This window comes from Oryctolagus cuniculus, chromosome 7, assembly GCF_051225735.1.
Source record: "Oryctolagus cuniculus isolate XC-2025 breed Fujian yellow rabbit chromosome 7, ASM5122573v1, whole genome shotgun sequence".
NCBI lineage: Eukaryota > Metazoa > Chordata > Mammalia > Lagomorpha > Leporidae > Oryctolagus > Oryctolagus cuniculus.
Genome location: NC_142873.1, coordinates 71,071,093 through 71,096,806, shown reverse-complemented (window position 1 = coordinate 71,096,806; position 25,714 = coordinate 71,071,093). Strand labels below are relative to the sequence as shown.

At 38.5% G+C, this 25,714-nt stretch overlaps 1 protein-coding gene across 4 annotated transcripts in view; it reads left to right on the top strand.

Moving 5' to 3' along the window:
• The window catches only part of AGL (amylo-alpha-1,6-glucosidase and 4-alpha-glucanotransferase), an 88,780-nt gene extending 65,729 nt beyond the window's left edge, over nt 1–23,051 (top strand). For 3 of the 4 annotated variants that reach the window (XM_008263966.5, XM_008263968.5, XM_008263969.5), the window contains exons 29-34: nt 614–726; nt 1,421–1,632; nt 4,405–4,502; nt 6,137–6,224; nt 6,326–6,459; nt 20,658–23,051. In XM_008263966.5, coding sequence (XP_008262188.1) covers nt 614–726; nt 1,421–1,632; nt 4,405–4,502; nt 6,137–6,224; nt 6,326–6,459; nt 20,658–20,775 — 763 coding nt within the window. In that variant the 3' untranslated portion in view covers nt 20,776–23,051. 4 annotated transcript variants of the gene reach the window in all.
• Nucleotides 23,052–25,714: the final 2,663 nt, after the last annotated feature.

Here is a 25,714-nt window from a genome sequence, read left to right as displayed (position 1 = left end):
TTCATTTAGGTCTGTGGGAATGCGAACTGGTTAAGCCTCTATGGAAGTCAGTCTGGAGATTTCTTAGAAACCTGAATATAACCCTACCATACAACCCAGCCATCCCACTCCTTGGAATTTACCCAAAGGAAATTAAATTGGCAAACAAAAAAGCTGTCTGCACATTAATGTTTATTGCAGCTCAATTCGCAATAGGTAAGACCTGGAACCAACCCAAATGCCCATCAACAGTAGCCTGGATAAAGAAATTATGGGACATGAATACCCTTTTTTAAGCTTTTCATATATCTACTCTCATTTTATTTGAAAAATAGAGAGAGATCTTCCATCTGCTGGTTCACTTTCAAATAGAAGCCAAGAACTTAGAACTCCATCTGGGCCCCCTATGTGGGTTGCAGGGACTTGTAGTACTTGAGCCATCATCTGTTGCTTCCCCAGATACACATTAGCAGGAAGCTGAATCAGAAGCAGAGGAGCCAGGAATCCAGGAAGGACTGTGTGCATCTCAAGTGGCTGCCTAGTTGCTACATCAAACACCCACCTCTGAATGACCTTTCAATAGTGCTTATTAAATGACTCAAACATAAAGAAAAGACTTTATTTTTAATTTTAGAGATGGGTCTGCTGTGGAAATTGTGGGCCTATGTAAATCTACAGTTCGTTGGTTGCTGGAGTTATCCAAAAAAAATATTTTCCCTTATCATGAAGTCAGAGTAAAAAGACATGGTAAGCTGTTCATTTTATTTGCAAAGAAATTTCTAATATATTGTCTATATTATTAATGTATTTAATTGTATTTGGTTCAGTCTGTTGATATTAGAAAACCTTTAAGGTTAAGAGGAAATAGAAATCATTAATTTACTTTGAAAGTTGTAACAGACCTGGTTGTTGTGGTGGTTTTATAGCAACTCTGAATTGAGGTAAGAAAATCAGCATAGTTACCGCCTTATTGTGCTTCCCTTTTTCCTCAGCATGCCTGTGAGCAAGTTTGTGAATTCAGTTCTGAAGTCTTTACTTCTCTTTTTCTAGAATAGTGCTGTCCAATAGAAATACAGCTTAAGCCACATTCATAATTTAAAATTTTCTAAGGCCCACATTTAAAACTTAAACAAAACAGTTGAAGTAAATTATAAAGTATTTGTATTTAACCCAGTGTATGTAAAATATTATTCAACATGTAATCAATATAAGATTATTCATTAGCCATTTTATATTCTTTTTGAGAGGTAACTGGATTTTCAAAGGCCAATGTATATTTTACATTTATAGCACATCTCAATTCAGACTAGCCTTCATTTTCAAAGTGAATAATTTCTTTCTTATCATAGATAAAAATAAGTAAATATTACTTTTTGGCTATAATTAGATGTATGAATTGCTTTGGATATGTAAAGCTAACTTGTCTGTGATCATTTTGCAGGAAAGGTGGTAACGGTCTCATATGAGGAGTGGAACAGGAAAATACAAGACAACTTTGAAAAGCGGTTTCATGTTTCAGAAGATCCTTCAGCATCCAATGAAGAACATCCAAATCTGGTTCACAAGCGTGGCATCTACAAAGATAGTTACGGAGCTTCAAGTCCTTGGTGTGACTACCAGCTCAGGCCCAACTTTACAATAGCAATGGTTGTGGTAGGTGTTTGCTATTATTAAATTTCAAAAGGTATTGTGAAAGATCTTAGTTCTTCCTTCACATTTGTAATTGTTTACTACCTGTTTATATAATCTAATTAATAATATATTATGCAGATTACCTTTACCCTAGAGTATACAGTATCAAAAAGTAGGAAATAATGGATGAAGACTAACAAAGTCTTCCCAACATATTTTTCACATAATATCACACATAGACAATGATAATATTTGTGCAGCACATTGGGATAAATGTATTAAGCTGCTTATGCCAGATCTAATGGCCTCAGTGAACCCCAGGCCCCACCTACCTGCCCCAAAAACTGAAGTTATCTGTATTTCAACACACCTGTGTCACAACCTGTGTTGCAGCACACTGGTTGGAAAGCTCTGAACTAGTGAAGTAAAACAAGTAGCTTAAATTCACATTCTGTTTTATTTGTTATATTGCTGTAATTAAGAATTCTAGACTCTCTCATTTCTTAACTCTACTGATCTTTTACTTACCATCAAAAATAATCTACTAGGGCATAGCAACTTAATATGTTATCCCTCTTAGTATTTTTTTTGTTTGTTCTACTTAATACTTTTGGTTGAATACTGTAATCAATACACAAGTCTTCTTAAGTGCTGAAACTTAACTGAAAAGTGATCGCTGTTAAATATAAGAGTGGGAATAAGAGAGGGAAGAGATGTGCAATTCGGGACATGCTCAAGCTGACTTACCTCAAACGGTAGAGTTAGAAACATACCAGGGGATTCCAATTCAATCCCATCAAGGTGGCATGTACCAATGCCATCTCACTAGTCCCAGAGATCAATTTCTGTTCACAATTGATCATAATGATAGGACTAAGAACCAAAGGGATCACATAAACAAGAATAGTGTCTGCAAATACTAGCTGATAGAATAAAAAAGGGAGAGAACGATCCAACATGGGAAGTGAGATACACAGCAGACCCATAGAATGGCAGATGTCCTAAACAGCACTCTGGCCTTAGAATCAGCCCTTAAGGCATGTGAATCAGGCTGAAAAGCCCATGAGAGTGTTTCAGGCATGGAAAGCCAAGACACTCTGCCAAAAAAAAAAAAAAAAAAAAAAAAAAAAAAAAAAAAAAAACTTAAATGAAAGATCTCCATGAGTGAGATCCCAGTGGAAACAATGGGTCATCAAAGAAGGAGGTACCTTTCTCTGAAGGGAGGAGAGAACTTCCACTTTGACTATGACCTTGTCTAAATATGATCAGAGTCGGTGAACTCAGGGGGCTTCCATAGCCTTGGCAGCTCATGACAAGAGCCTAGGATGATTACTGATGCCATAAACAAGAGTGTCAATTTGTTAAGTCAACAACAGGAGTCACTGTGAACTTACTCCTCATGTAGGATCTTTGGCCTTAGTGTGCTGTACATTGAGATTTAATGCTATAACTAGTACTCAAACAGTATTTTTCACTTTATGTTTCTGTGTGGGAGCAAACTGTTGAAATCTTTACTTAATATATGCTCAACTGATCTTCTGTATATAAAGAGAATTGAAAATGAATCTTGATGTGAATGGAAGGGGAGAGGGAGTGGGAAAGGGGAGGGTTGCGGGTGCGAGGGACGTTATGGGGGGGAAGCCATTGTAATCTATAAGCTGTGCTTTGGAAATTTATATTCATTAAATAAAAGTTTTAAAAAAATAATCTACTAGGGCAATAACATAGAAAAATATATGTGTTCTTCCATGTCTGCCTAGTTGTTCCTATATTATTTAAAAGATTACTAAGCATAGTTAACTCAGCATAGGCATTTGGCACAGCATTTAAGATGCCGCTTGGGACACTTGCATTCCAAATCAGAGTGCCTGGGTTCAAGTCCTGTCTCTGCTTCTGATTCCAGCTTCTTGCTAATGCATACCCCTAGGAGGTAGCAGGAATTTGCTCAGCTAGTTTGGATCCCTGTGCCCCACATAGGAGACCTGGATTGAGTTCCAGGCTCCTGGCTTCACTTCAGCCTGGCCCAGCCTCAGATGCTATAGGCATTTGGGGAGTAAACCAGAGGATGGAAGATCCCTTTTTTTTCTCTGTCCCTGCCTGCCTGTCGTGTCACTCTTTTTATGAGAATAAAAAATGAATTACTTAAAAAAAAATCTATCCCTACATATAATTCGAAGCAGATAATGGGAGTGAGTAAGAGCTTAAAAAGTAGCATTCCTGACTACAGTACAAAGAAAAACATAAAGGTATATAAATATAGCTTCATTTCAGAGTCCATTTGATTTCATTTAACCATTGCAAATTATTGATCAACAGTGCTTTCTGTCTCTTCTTTGTCCATACAAAAAGAAGTATTCTCATGCTGTTACACTACAAGTTATTTTATTGTGATGCTAGAAGCAGAAAATGGGTACCCGATATGCTCAAAGGAATCTCTTGTAAATCTTCTGAAGAGTGAATGAGATGAGTTTAAATGTTTTCTGTCTCCATTATGCTGTGGAGGCACCATTTTTCAGGCTGGTACACGTTCTTGAAGTGGCATAAGGAAGTATCAACTCTATGAGTTTTCCTGGCTTCTAAGGCCAAGGACAGTGCTTCTAGGTTGCCTGATAGGATTAGATAGGATTAGATCTGGTTAAGATCAAATTCTTCAAATTCTGACCCACCCAGTATTTTTAAATAATTTAAGAATTTTTATTCTTTTCCGAGTTTGTGAATGATTTAGGTGGATAAGAACTAACTCTTCTGTGGTCGTAAAAAGAAGTTTGCATATTTGTTTTTGACATTCATTAGGCCCCAGAACTCTTTACTGCAGAAAAAGCATGGAAAGCTTTGGAGATTGCAGAAAAAAAATTGCTTGGTCCCCTGGGCATGAAAACTTTAGATCCAGAGTAAGTAGGAATATAAGTATTAAAAAGAATATTGTTGATATTACATTAAATCCAAATACATTGACATTAACCATAGTATATTTGACTGCCAATAACACATCTTAAGTTGTAAACTGTTTTTGAAAACAACTTCTTTATTTTCATAAAGTGTGAGTTTTCACCATGCCTTAGCTTATCCTCTATTCAGTAATCAACTGGTTTTCAGTTTATAAAACTAATACATTATAATTACTCCTATGTTCTGATAGCTATTTTTTTTCTGATCATAAAATGAACACGATTATTGTGAATATTGGAAAGTTACAAATGTATATAGAAAAAAATAATTCTTCAATAATCTCTTCCTCTAAAGATATCTAGAAATAAACACCACTATCATCTAGCCTACTGCCCAGTCTTTGCTGTGCATTTTATACAAATTTGTACCTTGTATGCACATACCTATAAGAACATGAAAAAAACCTCCAAGCTCTTGCTCCATTTCTCCACCCCTAATCTTTCTTCTCAAACTTTTTGTGTCTTCTAGTTGTTCTTTTCGTATTTCTAAATATGTTTATATAACTCTTATGATTTTTAAGTATTAAGTATTATTTGTTTACTTCCTGTGATGACAGATGAGTATTTAATTCTAATCTCACTTCACCATTAATCCTCTCCATACTTCCCATCTAATTATACCACTCCCTTTATTTAAATCAATAAAGAATTTTGTTTTTATTTTATGATTTTGTGTTTATTCCATGTTATATTCCCCTTTTTTTCCCAACTTTTTTTCCTTGAGTTTCTAGTGACTTTTTCTTCTACTGTTTTCCTTTAAAGCTTGATAGACATCATCAACTTGCTTTCTATATCAAAAATGACAGAGACCCACCTTTTTAGATTTTTTTCTGCTTTACTGTGTGCTTATTTCAGTCTTAAGAAGCAAAATTTTATATCTATATTCTTCTCTGCATCCTGAGGTATTTACAGTTCCAGAGATGTTCAAGAACCACTGGTCAAGACTAAAATGTACAGTTAAAGCTTATTCCTGTAGCTAGTTCTATCTCACTAAAAAAAAAAAATGCAATTTAATTAAACCAAGTGTAGATAACTGTCTTGTTTTATGTGTTGCATTAAGTCTGACATATTTTGTTTAGTTTATAGGTATGTTATAAATTCTGTATATTGTAAAAATATAAAGTTGCTATTTATAACTTTAATTTTACAATAACTTTCAGAAGTTTCAGAAACAACCTTTGCAATGTATAATTACTCAACTGTCAGTGTTTGCTGGTTCAAATTATTCTAAATGTACTTTTTTATACATATTAGAAGCCTGATAAAATAGTTGACTTTAACCAGTATTTAGTGTCAGTACAAATCTTTGAAGGCAAGATAACTGAATATTTTATGTTTTTTAATATTAGCCAGTACGTACTTGTCAGTCATTCCATAATAAATTATTAAAGTCCTCTGAACTCAGTATATACTAATTTAAGGTAAAATGATTAATGTATCAATGCTGAGCTTATTCTATACATTGGAAGACAAAATAATTTGATAATTTCTCTTATCTTTGATGTTAAGTCTTTCTCATGCTTCAACTATAATGTCTGATTTTCCTTTATTTAACTTAAATTCCAATCATTTTGCAGTGATATGGTTTACTGTGGAATTTACGACAATGCCTTAGACAATGACAACTATAATCTTGCTAAAGGTTTCAATTATCACCAAGGACCTGTAAGAATTTCCTTTCTCTTCTCTGACTTTTCAATTTAAATTCTTTTATTCAAATAATTTTATATATTCAGTTTTTTTTCTTTTCAATTATCTTTTCATAGGAGTGGCTGTGGCCTGTTGGTTATTTTCTTCGTGCAAAACTATATTTTTCCAAATTGATGGATCGGGAGACTAATGCAAGGACTATATTTTTGGTTAAAAATGTTCTTTCTCGGCATTATGTTCATCTTGAGAGGTAAGTCACTGAGGGCATGTCACTTCCGTAACAAGCATTTAATCTTTTTATTAGATATTAGGTAAATAACATTTCCTTAGAGTCCATTTCTGGGCTCAGTGGGCTCTGCATATCCCACTGGAATTTGAAACTTTACTCTTTAACCCAACAAGGTCCATGATAGAATTTTTACCTTCCCTAAATCATTTCAGGTGGATTTTTAAAAGAAACAAAATTTTATGTATATATGTATATACACACATGTTAAATTGAGATACAGTAATGGTATATATTTATGGGGTACAGTGTGATATTTCAATCCATGTACATAAAGTATATGTTCAAATCAGAGTAGCTAATATATTCATCACCTCAAATAGTTATCATTTCTTTGTGTCAAGAATATTAAAAAGCCTCTCTACTAGTTATTTTAAAATGCACAATTAACTGTTGTCAACCATGGTTATTTTACCATGCTATACAACATTAGAAGTTATTCTTTTTTTTTTTTTTTTTTTTTTTTTGACAGGCAGAGTGGACAGTGAGAGAGAGAGACAGAGAGAAAGGTCTTCCTTTGCCGTTGGTTCACCCTCCAATGGCCGCCGCGGCCAGCGCGCTGCGGCCGGCGCACCGCGCTGATCCGATGGCAGGAGCCAGGAGCCAGGTGCTTTTCCTGGTCTCCCATGGGGTGCAGGGCCCAAGCACCTGGGCCATCCTCCACTGCACTCCCTGGCCACAGCAGAGGGCTGGCCTGGAAGAGGGGCAACCGGGACAGAATCCGGCGCCCCGACCGGGACTAGAACCCGGTGTGCTGGCGCCGCTAGGCGGAGGATTAGCCTAGTGAGCCGCGGCGCCGGCAGAAGTTATTCTTACCCAACTGAATTCCTGTACTCAGATCACCAACCTCTCTCCCTCCTCCTTTCTCCAACTTTTCCCAGCCTCTGGTGACTGCATTCTATTTTCTATGTTCATGAGATCAACTGTTTTACCTTTCATATACTAATATAAATGAGAACATGTGGTATTTGTCTTTCTGTGTCTGACTTATTTCACTTACCGTAATGTACACAGGGTCTTCCATGTTGCCACAGATGGCAAGATTTCATTCTTTTCCTGGCTGAATAGTATTCCTTTATGTATATGTACCATATTTTCTCTATCCATAATTCTGTAGATGAGCAGCTAGGTTGATTCCATATCTTGGCTGCTGTGGCTGGTGCTACAGTAAATATGGGAGTACAGATATCTCTCAGACATGCCAATTTCCTATCCTGTGAATATATATACCTCATGGTGGGATTGCTGAATTCTATAGTAGTTCTTATTTTTTTGGAAACCACCATACTGTTTTCCATAATGGCTTCTAATTTACATTCCCACCAATAGCATATGAAAGTTTCCCTTTCTCTACATCCTCACCAGTTTTTTATTTTTTTTTTTTTATTTATTTTTTTTTTTTTTGATAACAGCCACTGGGGCAAGATAATATTTTGTGCTTTTTGTTAGGAAACTGGCACAGTTTTATCTATGGCACAATCTACACCCTGATTTACATCCTAGGCCCTAGCCCCCGCCGCCATTGCTGGAAGCCAGGTGGCCACATGGCCCAACCTCTGTGGTCAAGCTCCGCCCCCATCCTAATGGGATTCAATGCTCCTGCTTCCCTGCCCGCCCTCCGGCAAAGTTTTAAAAGGGCCTGTTCCTGAACAATGTGCTCTCTAGGCTCTTCTCTCCTGCGTTCTCTTGGTTCTTCTCTCCTGCTCGCTCTCCTCTCTCTAGCCTCCTCCTCTGGTCTCTTGGCTCTCTCTCTCTCGGCTCCTCTCTGCTTTCTCCTCTCTCTTGGCTCCTCTCATCTCTCTTCTCTCCTTGCTAGCTCCTCTCCTCTCTGTTTCTCTTATACTCTCTTTCTCTCTTTTTTTCCTTCTCCTCCCCTTCACTCCGGTCTGTTGGGTGTTCCCCAATAAACCCTTTCCATTACTCCGGCGTTCGGTGTGTTTTGTGACGGCTAACATTAATATATAACACTTTTGACTTGTATTCACTGATAATTAGTAATATTGAACATTTTTTCATATACTTATTGTCCATTTGTATCTTTCTAAAAATGTCTGTTCAGATCATTTGCCCTTTTTATTTGATTTTTTTTTTTTTTTTTTTTTTTGGACAGGCAGAGTTAGACAGTGAGAGAGACAGAGAGAAGGGTCTTCCTTCCGTTGGTTCACTCCCCAAATGGCTGCTACGGCCGGCGCGCTGCGCCGATCCAAAGCCAGGAGCCAGGTGCTTCCTCCTGGTCTCCCATGTGGGTGCAGGGCCCAACCACTTGGGCCATCTTCCACTGCCTTCCCAGGCCACAGCAGAGAGCTTGACTGGAAGAGGAGCAACTGAGACAGAATCCGGCCCCAACCGGGACTAGAACCCGGGGTGCCCACACTGCAGGCGGAGGATTAGCCTAGTGAGCCGTGGTGCCAGCCTATTTGATTATTTTTTACTCTTGAATTAAGGTCCTTACATGTTCTGGATATTAATCTCTTGTAGGATAACAGTTTGCAGGTATTTTCTCCCATTCTCTAGATTGTCTCTCTCTTTTTTTAAAAAGATTTATTTATTTATTTATTTATTTATTTATTTATTTATTTATTTATTTGAAAGAGTTACACAGAGAGAGAGAGAGGTCTTCCATCCGCTGGTTCACTCCCCAGTTGGCTACAATGGCTAGAGCTGCACTGATCTGAAGCCAGGAGCCAGGAGCCAGGAGCTTCTTTCAGATCTCCCACACAGGACTTGGGCCATCTTCTACTGCTTTCCTAGGCCATAGCAGAGAGCTGGATTGGAAGTGGAGCAGCCGGGACTTGAATTGGCACCCATATGGGATGCCAGCACTGCAGGTGGCAGCCTTACCCACTGTGCCACAGTGCTGGCCCCTAGATTGTTTCTTAACTCACTCTGTTGATTATTTCCTTTGCTATGCAGAATCTTTTTAGTTTGATACAATCCTATTTGACAGTTTTTACTTTTGTTGCCTATGCTTTTGGGATCTTACCAAAAAATCTTTGCATAGTCTAATGTCCTGGAACGTCTCCCCTGTGTTTCTTTTGAGTAATTTCATGGCTTCAAGATTTACATTTAGTGCTTTAATATATTTTCATTTATTTTTGATAGGATGAGAGATAGGGGGTTCAATTTCTTTTTTCTGCATATGAATGTCCAGTTTTCCTAGCACCACTTATTGAAGAAATTGCCCTTCCTCCAATATATGTTCTTAGGACCTTAGTCAAAAAAAAAAATGACTTGGCTATGAATTTATGGATTTATTTCTGGGTGTTCTATTCTGTTTCAATAGTCTGTGTATCTTGTTTTATGCCAGTACCATGCTGTTTGTTTATTATAGCCTTGTAGTATGTTTTGAAGTCAAATATTGTGGTGCCTCTAACTTGGTTCTTTTTGCTCAAGATACCTTTGGGTATTCAGGATCCATAAAAATTTTAGACGTATTTTTCTACTTCTGTGAAGAATATGATTGGTATTTTGATATGAATTGCATTGAATCTATATATTGCTTTGGATGGTAATTTCTAATTTAATTTTGAGGAATTGATATTGTGTGACTTGTACATATAGAATAGTATTTGACTGGAAGAGGAGCAACCGGGACAGAATCTGGCGCCCCGACCAGGACTAGAACCTGGGGTGCCAGTGCCACAGGCGGAGGATTAGCCTATTGAGCCACAGCCCAGGAGTGCAGTGGAGGATGGCCCAAGTGCTTGGGCCCTGTACCCGCATGGGAGACCAGGAGAAGCACCTGGCTCCTGGCTTCAGATCAGCGCGGTGCACAGGCCATTGGGGAGTGAACCAGCGAAGACCTTTCTCTCTGTCTCTCTCTCTCACTGTCCACTCTGCCTGTCAAAAAAAAAAAAAAAGAATAGTATTTGATTTAAAAAATTTAGCTGATGTTTTTGGTGGTTAGCTGATGGTTAGTACCAGATAAATACAAAAACTGAAATGCTTTGTTTGAGCCTTTGTAAGTTACTTAATTTAAAGATATAGCAAGAAATAATTTTCAGAAATGATTTAACCATAGTTAAAATATCAAAGTTGATATCAAAATACCAAAGTTAAAATATTAATCTTTTGACTGGTACTTCAAAATAATTTTTCATGTTTTGTCCTAATTACAAGCAGATAAACAGTGTCAGAGTTAAGTGTCTTATAAAAAATTACAAATTCTGCCAGACTATCTTAATTTCTCAAACTCTAAATTATACCTAATTATTTCTGTATCTTAGTGTTCAGGATAATTATGCCTAAACATCATAAATATTACTTCCTTTCGTTCAAGAGCAGAAGGGACTTTCATTTATCACCATGGTGGTATACCTAAGTTCATTTTCATAAGCTTAAATGTAGCCATAAAAATCCAACACTGCCACTTTTTTTGTTTTTAAGATTTATTTTATTGATTTGAAAGAGTTACAGAGAGAGAGAACGACAGAGAGATAGGTCTTCCATCCACTGGTTCACTCCCCAGATGGCCGCAAAGGCCGGAGCTGCGCAGATCTGAAGCCAGGAGCCAGGGGCTTCTTCCAGGTCTCCCACGTGGGTGCAGGGGCCCAAGGGCTTGGGCCATATTCTACTGCTATCCCAAGCCATAGCACAGAGCTGGATCAGAAGAGGAGCAGCTGGGACTAGAACAGGCACCCATATGGGATGCCAGCACTTCAGGCCAGGGCTTTAACCCATTGCACCAGCCCCCAACACGGCCATGTTTCTACCTCATCTAGAGATTGAGTCCAAGGCTGGGAGAAATACCCTGTAGTATTTCTTGTTGTTTGCATTTAGTCTCTCTCATTTCCTTTTTGTCCATGAGAACTAAGAATATCTGGCACTGCAGGGATCACTGTACTTTTACCTCTGGTCTCTTTCCTTCACACCTGTTCGGTGACCTTGCTCCAGTAATTGTCCTCCCTTTGTGTTCCACATGATCTTCCTTCTCAAGCTACAAGGATACATTGCCCCAGCCTCAAATAAAGTCCCTTAGTGGTTCCTTCTTCAAGCCTTGTCTTGTCATTCTCTTTTCAGTGCACACTTCTTATGGGAGTAACCTTATTCCTTTTACTTTCTGACCATCCATGTAGCCATTACCCACTGCAGTCTGGTTCTTGTCCTCACCATTCTGGTTAAGCCAATCAACAAGCCTCTTCTGGTTCCCAGATCCCATGACTTACTTTCAGTTCTCCTCTTTGACCAACTATCTATCATATCTGACCTTGTTGCTGCCTGTTTTTCACGAGATACCTTATGTATTCATAGCATTGGCTTTCACTTATTTACCCAACAATAATGACAACAGCAATAACAATAAATAATACTGAACACTTAATATGTTTCAATCATTGTTCAAAAATATATTTATGTAAAATTACTTATTTAATCCAAACAACTATATGAAATAGCTTATATTATTATTAATACCCTATCATTGTTAGTGTCTGTTTCCCTACTTATGTAACCACTGAGAAATTACTTAGCTTCTTTAAGTTTCATTTTCCTCAGGCCGGCACCGTGGCTCAATAGGCTAATCCTCCGCCTTGCGGCGCCGGCACACCGGGTTCTAGTCCCGGTCGGGGCGCCGGATTCTGTCCCAGTTGCCCCTCTTCCAGGCCAGCTCTCTGCTGTGGCCCGGGAGGGCAGTGGAGGATGGCCCAAGTTCTTGGGCCCTACACCCCAGGGGAGACCAGGAGAAGCATGCTGGCTCCTGCCTTCGGATCAGCGCAGTGCGCCGCTGCGGTGTGCCGGCCGTGGCAGCCATTGGAGGGTGAACCAACGGCAAAGGAAGACCTTTCTCTCTGTCTCTCTCTCACTGTCCACTCTGCCTGTGGGGGAAAAAAAAAAAGATAAGTCTCATTTTCCTCATATGTAAGATGGTTGAACTGGCATTTCTTTGAGAATTAATATAATCCAGAGACTGGTATTGTGGTACATGGGTATGGGTTAAACTGCCTCCTACAATGCTGAAATCCTTTATGGGCCCTGGTTGAGTCCCAGCTGCCCCACTTCCAGTCTAGCTCTCTACTAATGCGTCTGGGAAAGCAGTGAAAGATGGCCCAAGTCCTTGGGCTCCTGAACCTATGTGGGAGACCTGGAAGAAACTCCTGGCTCCTAACTTCGTCCTGGCCCAGCCCTGGCTGTTGCAGCCCATTTGGGGAGTGAACCCTCAAATAGAAGATCTCTATATATATCTCTCCATCTCTCTCTCTCTGTAACTCTGCCTTTCAAATAAATCTTTAAAAAAATTAATCCATGTAACATAGGCAAGATATTAACTCAGATATGAGCAATAATTAGTTTTCTCCAGTTTATAAATGAAGATAAGAAGGTTAAGTAACTTACACCATTCAAATGCAAGTAAATCTGGTAGTACTCTTATTAAGTTCCCATTGTTCTATCTCCCTAGGCTGAACTGTTAACCACATAACTGGTTCTTTCCACTCTTTTCCTAGCTTTTCTTATAACTTTGCTGACTTTCTTTCTAGTTTTTCTAATGCATTCATTCTCCCAAAATCTATCTTTGGGGATGAACATTTGGCACAGCAGTTACAGTACTATCTGGGATGCCCACATCCCATGTTAGCATGCCTGGCTCAAGTCCTGGCTCCACTGCTGATCCAGCTTCCTACTAATGCACACCCTAGAAGGTAACAGATGATTTTACAATTACATGGGTCCAGGCCGCCCACATGGGGGATTTGGATTGAACCTGAGGGCCCTGGCTTTGGCCTGGTCTAATGTTGGCTATTGTTTTAGAGCTCTGGGATGGGACTAACATTGTGACACAGCAAGCTGAGCCATCACTTGTGACACATGCATTTCATATTGGAGTGGTGGTTCAAGTCCTGGTTCCTCTGCTTCAGCTCCTTACTAATGTGCCTGGGAAAGCAGCAGAAATGGCTAAAGTGCTTGGGCCCCTGGCATTCATGTGGGAAACTCAGATGGAGTTCATGGCTTCTGGCTCCTGGCTTCAGCCTGCTTCATATCATTCGTATCTCTCTCTCAAATAAAATGAAAATAAATAATTTCAAAATATATCTTTGGCCTTTCTGTTCTATACGTTTTTTGCTATATAGTTCATCTGCTTTCATGTCTTCATCTAATTAGATAATTCCAAACTCTTTCCTAAGCTTTTCAGCTACCTGATAAACTTCACACTCAAGATGCCCTTCTCTCCTTCATCACCCACACATGATTATTTTCTTATAGTTAACATTTTAGTTTTAGTGGCACCATTATTCATGCTCTCCAAGCTCAAATATCCCAAATTCTCTGATTTTTCTTTATTACCTCCTCAGAACAACCAAATAAATAGTAGACACTTGATTGTATTCTGTACTGCTCTGTTGCTGCTTCTTAATTTGCAACTCATAACCTCTTCTCTGGCATAGGCAGTAGCCACCACACTTTGATTTTGTCATATTACTCCAAGCCATTAATTTTGTTGAAATATGACTCTTAGAATTTTAACCTTAGATTTTAAAAGTCTATCAGTGGGGCCGGCACTGTGGCATAGTGGGTAAAGCCGCTGCCTGCAGTGCCAGCATCCCATATTGGCACCAGTTCAAGTTCCAGCTGTTCCACTTCTGATCCAGCTGTTCCACTTCTGATCCAGCTGTTCCACTTCTGATCCAGCTCTCTGCTGTGGCCTGGGAAAGCAGTGGAAGATGGCCCAAGTCTTTGGGCCCCTGTGCCAACATGGGAGATTGGGAAGAAGCTCCTGGCTACAGAAATTGGGGAGTGAACCAGCAGATGGAAGACCTCTCTCTCTCTCTACCTCTCCTTTCTGTGTAACTCACTTTCAAATAAATAAATAAATCTTTTTTAAAAAATTAAAATAACTTTAAAAAAGTCTATCAGTAAGTTCCTATTATCTACAGAATGATTCCAGATTCCATGATTTTCTAAGTATTTTATTAAACTACCTTTCCATTTTATTTCTTACTGTTTCTTATAGCTACTTTGATAAGCATAGTAGTTTCAAGTGTGAGTACTAGGCTAGGATTGGACATTACTTTGTGTCCTTGCTGTTTAGCTTGTATATGACTCTAAGAAAGTTATTTAATCTCTATGAAATAAATTTTTTCACCTATAAAATGGAATATCTCAGTTGCTATCAAGATTAAATGACAATATAGGTCAGAGCTACTTGTCACGGTTCAAGAAATGGTACTTTTTTATTTATCCATCAAATCTGTAGTGGTGTCATCATTCTTATTTTTTCTGTTAGTAAGTTGTATTTTCCCTCTTTTGTCCTGGTTTGCCTGACTAGAGTTTATCAGTTTTTTTAAAGGATTAATTTATTTTATTTGAAAGGCAGAGTTACAGAGAAAGAGAGAGATCCTCCATCTGCTGGTTCATCCCCAAAATGGCTGCTCCGGGCCAAAACCAGGAGTCCCATCTGGGGTTCCCACATGGTCGCAGGGACCCAGAGACTTGGACCATCCTCCACTGCTTTCCCAGGCTCATTAACATGGAGCTGGATCAGAGGTAGAGCAGCTGGGACTCAAACCAGCACCCACATGGAATGCTGGTGACACAGGCAGCAGCTCAACCCACTATACCACACCACCAGCTCCAAGGTTTATCAATTTTATTAATCTTACTAAGTTTACTAGTTTTCTTAATGACCAGCTTTTGGTTTTATTGATTTTTCTCTGTTGCTTTTCTGTTTTATATTCATTAATTTTTATTCCACTTCTTAACTATATCCTCTCATTTTATATCTTATTTGTTCTTCATTTTCCAGTTTCTTAAGGTAGAAATTGAAGTCATTGATTTAAGATCTTTCATCTAATGTAGGTGCTCAATGCTGTAAGTTTCCCAGTAAGCACTAAATTAGCAGTATCACACAAGTTATGTAGTGTTTTATTTTCATTCATTCAAAATGCTTTCTGATTTCTTTTTTGATTTCTTCTTTGATCCATGACTTAGTTAGAAAGGCATTATTTATTTTTAAAATATTTAGAAATATTCCAGAGTTGTTTCTGCTATTATTTTCAAAATGTTTTCCATTATAGTTAAGGAATCTATTTTGTATGACTCATCCTTCTAAACTTTGTGAAAGTTCTTTATACCAGAATATGTTCTCCCTGGGGGCCAGCATTATGGCACGACAGGTTAAGTCACTGCCTGAGATGCTAGCATCACTTATGGGCATTGGTTTGAGTCCCGGCTGCTCTACTTCCAATCCAGTTCCTTGCTGATGTGTCTGGGAAAGCAGTCCAAATGGAGTTCTGAGCTGTTGGCTTCATCCTGGTCCAGGTCAGCTGTTGCAGCTGGAACTGAACCTGCTGATAAAGGATCTCTTTCCATCTCCCTCTCTGTTATATCTATCTCTCTATTTTCCCTTCTCTGTGTAGCTCTGTCTTTCAAATAAGTAAATATATCTTAAATAAAAAATTTGTTGGGCTGGCATTAGGGCAAAGCAGGTCAAATTGTACCTGTGATGCTGGCATCCCATATGGGCACCAGTTCATGTCCTAGAAGCTCTGCTTCTTGTGCCGCTCCCTGCTGATGGCCTGGAAAACGCAGCAGCAGGTGGCTCAAGTGCTTGGGTTCCTGCCACCTGTGTAGGAGACCCAGAAGAAGCTCCTGGCTCCTGGCTTCAGCCTGGCCCAGCCCCAGCCAGTGGATAGAAAATTCATTTCTCTCTTCCCCCACTCCTCTTTCTCCCTCTCCCTCTCCCCCTCCCTGTAACTATGACTTTCAAAATAAATAAGTAAATACTTTTAAATAAATAAGGAGTATGTTCTGTCTAGGTAACTAATATTTTTGTAGTTGAAAAGATTGTGTATTCTGTTGTCCTTGGGTGGGGAATTCTCTTTGGTGGAATTTTTTTAACTTTTTTTTTAATTTTAATTTTTTTAAAAAAGCAATGAAACAGAGGGAAAGAGAAAGGGAGCTGCTATCCACTAGTTCACTCCTCAGATACCCACAATAGCCATGGCTGGGCCAGGCTTAAGCTAGGAACCAGGTACTTAGTCTGAGCCTCTCAGTAGGTGGCAGGGATCCAGCTACTTGGTCCACCACCTGCTGCCTTCAAGGGTGTGCTTTAACAGAAAACTGGAGGAGGAGCAGAGCTAGGACTGGAACCCAGGTACTTTGATGTAGAATGCAGATGCCTGCCCCCAAGTGAAGAATTCTGTAAATGTCGATTAGATCATGGTGTTGATAGTATTGTTCAGACTCCCTGTGTGGTTTCTGCCTAGTTGTCCTATGAATTACTGACAGAGAATATTGAGATCTTCTACCTTAATTGTCTATTTTTCCAAGTGATTGTATTAGTTTCTGCTTCATATACTCTGAAACTCCCTTATTAGTTGCCTAAAATGTCTAGGCTTACTGGTTTTGTTTTTTTTTTTTTTCTTTTTAAAAAAGATTTATTTCTTTGAAGTCAAAGTTAAAAGAGAGAGGTCTTCCATCGCTGGTTCACTCCCCAAATGGCCACAACAGGCAGGGCTGGGCCAGGCCGGAGCCAGAAGCTTTGTCCAGGTTTCCCTTGTGGATGCACTTTGGCCCAAGCTCTCTACTAGATCAGAAGTGGAGCAGCAAGGACTTGAACTGGCACCCATACAGGACCAACTATGCCACAGCACCAGCCCTGAGTCTTGCTATTTTTTGTTTTTGCTTTGTTTTGGTTTTGTTTTTTGTTTTTTGTTTTTTTTTTTTTTGATGTATTGACCCCTTTATCATTATGAAATGACCTTCTTTATCACTGATAATAGTACTCTGCTCCAATGTCTACTTTAATATCAATTTAATCACTCTAGATTTCCTTTTTCTAAATTTTTTTATTAAAAAGTAGATTTAGAGAGAGAGAGAGAGACCTTTCATATATTGGTTCACTCCCCAAATAGCCATAATGGTCTCCCAAGTGGGTGCAGGGGGCCCAGGCACTTGGGCCATCTTCTGCTGCTCTCCCAGGTGCATTAACAGGGAGCTGGATCACAAGTGGAGCAGCTGGGACTCCAACCAGTGCACATATGGGATGCCAGTGTTGCAGGTGGTGGCTTAACCCACTGTGCTGCAATGCTGGCCCTGCTGCATATTTCTTTTGCTTAGTTACCACAGTGTATATTTTCCAATTTATGTTTAACCTAATTGTTTCTTTGTGTTTAATGTGAGTATCTTGTACACAACAGCATATACTTGAGTCTGACATTCTTTAACAGCTGCATAATCTCTGCCATTCAAGTTTAGATCATTTACACTTAATGTGATTATTAATATGGTCAAATTTGTTTGCTTTCTACCTATCCTGTCTTTATCTTACCGTTAGCTTCCTCTTCTTTTTCTTCTTCTTTTGAATACTTTTAATTAGCTATAATTATTTCCTTCCTTTAATGATTGCTGTTGTTTTATAGTTTACACCTTTAAGTTCTCATGGTCAGATGACATACCACCTCTCATCCCCTTAAGCTTTGCCCGCCTGGAGCTGCTCTGCTCCCAGCGGCCAGAACGGAGGGGTAAAGTAGCCCTCAGCGGCCCCAGGGGGCGGGCAACTGTGCCAGTCCAGGGACCGTGCAAGGCACAAGGCGCCACTAGGAGTTTAAAAAAGTGATATATCACTTCAGTAGTATAAAAGCCTTAAAAGAACAGAGTTCCATTTCTCTCTCCAGAACTTTGTGCTGTTACTGTCATCCATTTTGCTTTTACATCTTATAACTCCCATGTTGCATTATTACTAATTTTGTTTAAGCAGTTATCTTTTTTTTAAGACTTTATTTATTTATTTGAGAGTTAGAGTTACAGACAGTGAGAGGAAGAGATAGAAAGGTCTTCCTTCAGTTGGTTCACTCCCCAGAGGGCCGCAACAGCCAGAACTGTGCCGATCCAAAGCCAGGAGCCAGGAGCTTCTTCCTGGTCTCCCACGCAGGTGTAGGGGCCCAAGCACATGGGCCATTTTCTACTGCTTTCCCAGGCCATAGCAGAGAACTGGATTGGAAGAGAAAAAGATGAGACTAGAACCGGTGCCTATACGGGATGCTGGCGCTGCAGGCAGAGGATTAACTTACTGCACCATGGCGCCAGCCCCTAAGCAGTTATCTTTTAAAAATATTTAAATAATACCAAAAAGTGTGATATAATTACTCACATGGTTGCCATGCCCTGTGCTCTTCATGTCTTTGTGATTATCCGTAGTTCCATCTGGTATCATTCTTCTTCTGCCTCACTGACTTCTTACAGTGTGGGACTTCTCAGAGGAATTCTTTCAGCTCTTGTATGTGAGCAAAGTATTTTTCCTCCAATTCTTTATTTTTTTTTTGAGAGAGAGACAAAAAGAACTGTCATCCATCTATCCATCCATCCATTTCACCCCCTAAATGCCTACAACAGCCCCAAGTCCAGTGCCAAAGCTAAGAACCAAGAACTTATTCCACATCTCCCACATGGGTGGCAGGAACCCAAACACTGAGCCATCCCTGCTGCCTCCCAGGATCTGCATTAGCAGAAAACTGGAGGCAGGTCTCAAACCCAGGCGCTCTTCTATGTGATGCAGGCATCTTAACCACTAAGGCATGTGCCTGCCCCTGGAGTTCAGTTTTTTTTGTTTTTTTTTTTTGTTTTTTTTTTTTTTTACAGGTAGAGTTATAGACAGAGACAGAGAGAAAGGTCTTCCTTCCATTGGTTCACCCCCCAAATGGCCACTAGGGCTGGCGGTACACTGACCCTAAGCCAGGAGCCAGATGCTTCTTCCTGGTCTCCCATGCGAGTGCAGGTGCCCAAGGACGTGGGCCATCCTCCACTGCCCTCCCGGGCCACAGCAGAGAGCTGGCCTGGAAGAGGAGCGACCGGGACAGAACCAGCACCCCAACCGGGACTAGAACTTGGGGTGCCAGCGCCACAAGGTGGAGGATTAGCCTATTGAGCCGCAGCGCCAGCCTGAGTTCAGTTTTGTTTTTTTTTGTTTTGTTTTGTTTTGTTTTGTTTGTTTTTTTATTTTTTGACAGGCAGAGTGGACAGTGAGAGAGAGAAACAGAGAGAAAGGTCTTCCTTTGCCGTTGGTTCACCCTCCAATGGCCGCTGCGGCCGGCGCGCTGCAGCCTGCACACCGCACTGATCCGATGGCAGGAGCCAGCATGCTTCTCCTGGTCTCCCATGGGGTTCAGGGCCCAAGCACTCGGGCCATCCTCCACTGCACTCCCTGGCCACAGCAGAGAGCTGGCCTGGAAGAGGGGCAACCGGGACAGAATCCGGGGCCCCGACCGGGACTAGAACCCGGTGTGCCGGCGCCGCAAGGCAGAGGATTAGCCTAGTGAGCCAAGGCGCCGGCCCCTGAGTTCAGTTTTAAAAGGTATTTTCACTGCATATACAATTCAAGATTAACAGGGTTTTTTTTTTTTTTTTCTTTTGGAGCTTTAAAATTATTGTATCATTGTGGTAAGAAATCTGTCATCCTTATTTCTAATCTGCCATGACTTCCCTCCAGTGTTTTTCTCATTTTACACACTGTAGTTTTCATTTCTTTAAGTTTTAAGTGGGCCTTTTTGCATGTCTTACGTGTTTCTGCTCATATGTTTTGAACATATGAAATACAGTTATAGTAACTAATGTCTTTGCTAATTCATTTCTAGCTGGTTTTACTTATGATTATTCTCTTTATTATGGGTCATACCATCCTATTTTCTCTCCTGGTAGTTTTTTGCTCAATACTGTGTATAAGTTTTACCTTGTTGGATACTGGGGTTTTTTGTGTTTGTATGAATATTCTTGTGTTTTTTTTGGAATGGTATTAAATTACTTGGAAATAGTTTGATTCTTTCATTTACTTTTATACTAGAATCAAGATCACACATAATATGTATGAATTAAGAACACATATAATAATTATATAATTAGAGTCTTATAAACCGACTCTAAAATAATAAAATTATGCCTGAGAGAGTTCTTTGTCTTTATCTATTGCTTGGAATGGTGGGGTTTTCTCTGTTTTTCATAATTATAGAGGTTCATTTGTATTTGAAAATCTGAAATTCCAAAGATGGAATATCAAAGCATAATTTCAATCTAAATTACGTGTGTGTTTGTTTTTAGGAAATTCTGTTTTACTTTGTAGCAAATGACTATATAAATGATTGTTTTCTATTCTGGAAAACAAAAATTAGAAGGTTTTGCCTGTTTTGTTAATATGTGTTAGATTACTTCTCATAAAATGTTTTTCCTTCTTTCAGGTCCCCTTGGAAAGGACTCCCAGAACTGACCAACGAGAATGGCCAGTACTGTCCTTTCAGCTGTGAAACACAAGCCTGGTCAATTGCTACTATTCTTGAAACACTTTATGATTTATAATTCATTTGTGTATATTTAATAAGCATGTGATCACTTATGTTATGGAATGCAAGGTCATAATACAGTCAAAATGCCTTCTCTGCATAAGCTCAAGTTATTTTAAAAATCTCATTCATATAATATTGATGCCCAATTGGGTAAAATTATAAAAGAATTGATTTTTATTAATGTACAAAGATAGGTAACTTTCATTTTGAATCAGAAAGAAAAATTATCAATACCAAAGGACTATTTTGGGATTCCTAGGTATCTGAAGAATTATGAACCCAAATTTGAAAAAAAATCATGTAATCTTCCATTTGTTTTAAACAAATAAAATATGAAAATGGAAAATATCTTTAAGTTGTGATATCTGTTATATACAGTAACAATATATAATGCATAGGCCAAGGTCATTAATATTCTTATCATTTACTGTAGTATTTTTCATACCTTGCACAATGCATTCAATAAATATTTAGTCAGTGTTGAATGATGGAATTTTCCACAATAATATATTTTCATAAATGGAGCATAGATTTCAAAATGTGCTTTTCTTTTTTTTCACTGATATATGTTTTTTAGTGTAATGAATGCCAGCAGTATATTTAACATATTTTACTTATGCTAATGATGCATAGAATATATGAAAAGACAAAGCATTAGGAAATTTATTTCCTAAAAATTTCCTGAAATTAGTCTGGAGTTCCAGTCTGCTGTAATGAGATGAATTTACATTTTCAAAATGAAAATTGTTGGGCGTATTTATGACAACTTTAAAGAAAAAATGTTATATTATTTTCTAAAACTTAACCGTGGTTCGTGTGCAAAAATCTATTGATAGATCTTAGTCGATATTGGTTTTTTTATTAATGAAAACCTACATTAAGAAGTTTAGCATTAAGATCAATCTTGATATAATAAAAATAGAGATATGAATTAAGTAGTTATCTTAAATTCAATGAAATAATTTGAGTCCTTTTTTATTTTGTTATTTTAAAACATCTTAAATCTAAAAAAGTCATAAAAAGAAAATATTTTTAACATTTATACAAGTTGACATTTTTTGAAATTACTAATTTCCTAGATGGAATTTTTTTACTGTTTTACAGTTTTTGTCTCAAGACACTTGAGTCAAAATTTGATCATTATACTTTCAGCTGGAAGAGAGTAGTCGCAAAAATCATTTCATTGCTAATTTACAGTTAATAAAATAATGGTTCAATAGCACTTTTCTCAGAGGTTACATACCCAACAACCTTAACTGTGACTAAGAAATAAAGAAGAAAAACAAGCAAACTAAACTTCTGGATGGCAAAAATATGTAAATGTTTCAGATGTCAAATACCTGTGCTTGAAAGATAACCAGCACACCCAACTTTGGAAATGGTCTTAACTTCATTTCCTGGATTCCTAGCCTAAAGCAGATTGAATCTTACACATTTAAGAGCAGTTGTGATAATCATCTGACCACTCTGTGTAAACACTTCCTTTCTTTTTTCAATTCCTTTCTTGTTCAGTATATAACCCTCTAAACTGTTCAGGTAAAAGGAATGACCTTTAAGAGAACCATTATAATCCATCAAAGTTTTGTGTGACTTATGTGTTGCTCTACCCTAATGTTTGTATTAAAGGAAATAAGGAAAGTAGGAGAAAACCAGGGTATTAAACGAAAACAAGAAGAAACTGCTGACAGTTAAATCTGACTAAATGATTTGACAATTTTTAAAACAGAGCCATATTAGGTTATCTAAAGTAGGGCACCTTGGTAAATTTTTAGGATATTGATTTGCACCATAAACTAAGTGGTTCATAATCGTGATGATGAATATTAACAAAAGAATGTTAGAATATTCTGCATGGTTTATTTTAAAGTTTTAAGAAGGCATGTTAACACGATACCATTCATGGTAGTGAAAATAACAGTTTTAGGCTTTGAAGGATAAAAAGTCATTTGTCTAAAGAAGAGTTAGGTAGAATGCTTCATTCCTGATTGATGCTGGATAGGAAGTTACTGTATTACATGTCAACAGTGGTCTGTACCTTGGTTTTTCACTTATCCAAATCATTCTTCCTTTTTAACGTGAGAAGTAAACTTGCCAGTTTCACCAGTATGCTGTAACATTTTAATAATTTTTCAAATATAACTGAAGAAACATGAGACCTGTCAGATTAATGACCATTGTAACATATGTGCATTGTAATCCATTTCTGATATGTCTTAAGCTGCTCTCTATAGTGAGCAAATGTCATTTTTATGTCTGTGTGCTTGGAAAATAAAAATGTTTTTTAAAGGATGGGGTTTGCTTTTGTTACCTCCTTTACCATTTGCTGTGATTCAGTGCCTGTTAGTTTCAAGTGCTTACCTTTTTTGCAGGATTTGGGGAGGGGCAGAGAGAGAAGAATGTGAGACTCTCATGGTTACTGAATTAGTAACGTTGAAACTAGGAGCAAAGTTAGCTTTCCATATGCAGATAGATCTGCTGGCCATCGGATGCTCCTCCGGTATTTCTAAAACCTCTCCAATGCCGTGATCTCTTTATTCACCTTTCACCAACTTGAGGCAACCACTGCAGACCAGAACAGACATAACGTATACACATGCTGACAAGCAGCCAAAGACATTTTTCACTTGTAATGTTACTAAATAATACTTACAAATATATACAGAATACCATCAAATGGCCAAAGTTAACCCGTTTAGTCTTTGCTTTAGTTACTATTGCTTCATTTCTACTACAGGTGAATATATCTTTATCTTCAGATTAAAAAATCCAAACCTGTAACAATATGATTGATTTATATAGAACTTTAATGGGCCAATATATTGGATTGAAGGAATTTGTTTTAGTTGTTTTGTTTTACTTTTTTGTATGTATAGGTGCCTTGAATTATATGGTAGTACTGATACTTAGACATTTTGGCTACAGTTTTTTTCCTTAACATGTTTGCCTCACATTTTGGTTAGAGGTTTTAAAAAATTAAAAAGTTGTAATGTTTCTTTAATCAGACTTTCAGTGTTTACTTTTTTGATCTACCCCTTCAAGATTAAATCTGCCTCATGTAATAATTTCATTAACTTTTGCTTCTATTTTAAGATTAAATCTGCCTCACATAATAATTTTATTAACTTTCACTTCTAGTTTCTTCCTTTTTGTTTTTGTTTCTCTAAAGGCTACGTCTGGTATAAGGTAAGACATTACTTAGGTTTTTTCCCAAATTACTATATCCCAGGCTAATGAGTTGAATATTACTTATGGTTATCCCTTTTTTCATTGAATTTTTCTTTAATATTTATAAGGTATTTTAATATTTGTAAGGGACTATTTGTAAGGTATAATGCTAAGGTTACCTGGGCCTATTCACTCATTTAATTATTCTAGTTTTTTTGTTTTAATGTTTGTTAGAGCTTTTTCTCACCACCTTTCTCTCACCCATCCCCTACTCTCATTTTTCAGATTCTTGTTATATATTCCCACCTATTTGTTCTTAAGTGTTTTTCCAAATCTAAAAATGTCCTTAACATTTTTACTAAACTTGTATTCACACTGTAAGTTAATCTGTTAAGAATTGACATATTTATAGTAGTTAATCTTACCTAAGAACATAGACATATGTCTGCATATATTCTAATTTTTTTATTCATCTTGCTGGAATTCTTCCGAATTTTTATATTTTTGGTTGCTGTGAACTATTTGATTCACCTTGATATCCAGTTAGTTGTAATGAGAAATTCATATTGAACACACATTTATTCCACCCCTACTATGTAATCAGCAATTGTACATCATGGGTGTTACACCTGAGCTGTAAGTGACAACACTGATAAAGACTCCTGCTCCAAGGCAGACTGCTGGACTGAGACTCAGTTCCTGACCTTCCTACCACAAGTCTTTCTCTCTTGTACTTACCGTTCTTTAGCTTTTATGCCTCCTGTAAGTCCAAGCACATAAGAAACTTCTTTGAGGTTTTTATGTTGCTCTGCCTTTCAATAAATAAATATAAACTTAAGGGGCCAGCACTGTGGCACAGAGAGCTAAGCTATACTTGCCTGTGACACCAGTATCCCATATCCCAGTGCTGATTCAAGTCCCAGCTGCTCTGCTTCCAATCCAGCTCCCTACTAATGTGCCTGGGGAAGCAGCAATGATGGCCCAAATACTTGGGCCCCTGCCACCCATGTGGGAGACCAGGATGGAATTCCTGGCTCCTGGCTTTGGCCTGACTCAGTTCTGAATATTGTGGCCATTTGGGGAATTAGCCAGTGGATGGAAATTATTTTTTTTTCTCTCTCTCCCCTTCTGCTTCTCCCTGCATTTCAAATAAATAAAGATTTTAAAAAAAAAATTATGTCACCGGCGCCGTGGCTCAATAGGCTAATCCTCCACCTGCGGCACTGGCACACCGAGTTCTAGTCCCGGTCGGGCACCGGATTCTGTCCCGGTTGTTCCTCTTCCAGTCCAGCTCTCTGCTGTGGCCCGGGAGTGCAGTGGAGGATGGCCCAAGTCCTTGGGCCCCGCACCCGCATGGGAGACCAGGAGAACCACCTGGCTCCTGCCTTCGGATCAACGCAGTGCGCCGGCTGGCCGCAGCGCACCAGCCACAGAGGTCATTGTGGGGTGAACCAGTGCTAAAGGAAGACCTTTCTCTCTGTCTCTCTCTCTCACTGTCGACTCTGCCTATCAAACAATAAATAAATAAATAAATAAATAAATAAATAAATAAATAGATGTCCTTTTTTTATAAAATACAGTTACCTAAACCAGTGTTTCCCGAACTTTTACATACTGTGGCACACATCAGGGAGAAAAAAACATATTGAAGTAATGAGAGGAGGATATGCTGACTGCTGCCAACTAGTCAGAAACTGGTTGCCAGGGCTAAGGAAAACTCTTCCCACTCTAGTAACCCATTTATGCTGGAATTCCATTTGATTGGGAAATCACCTTGTGCCCGACAT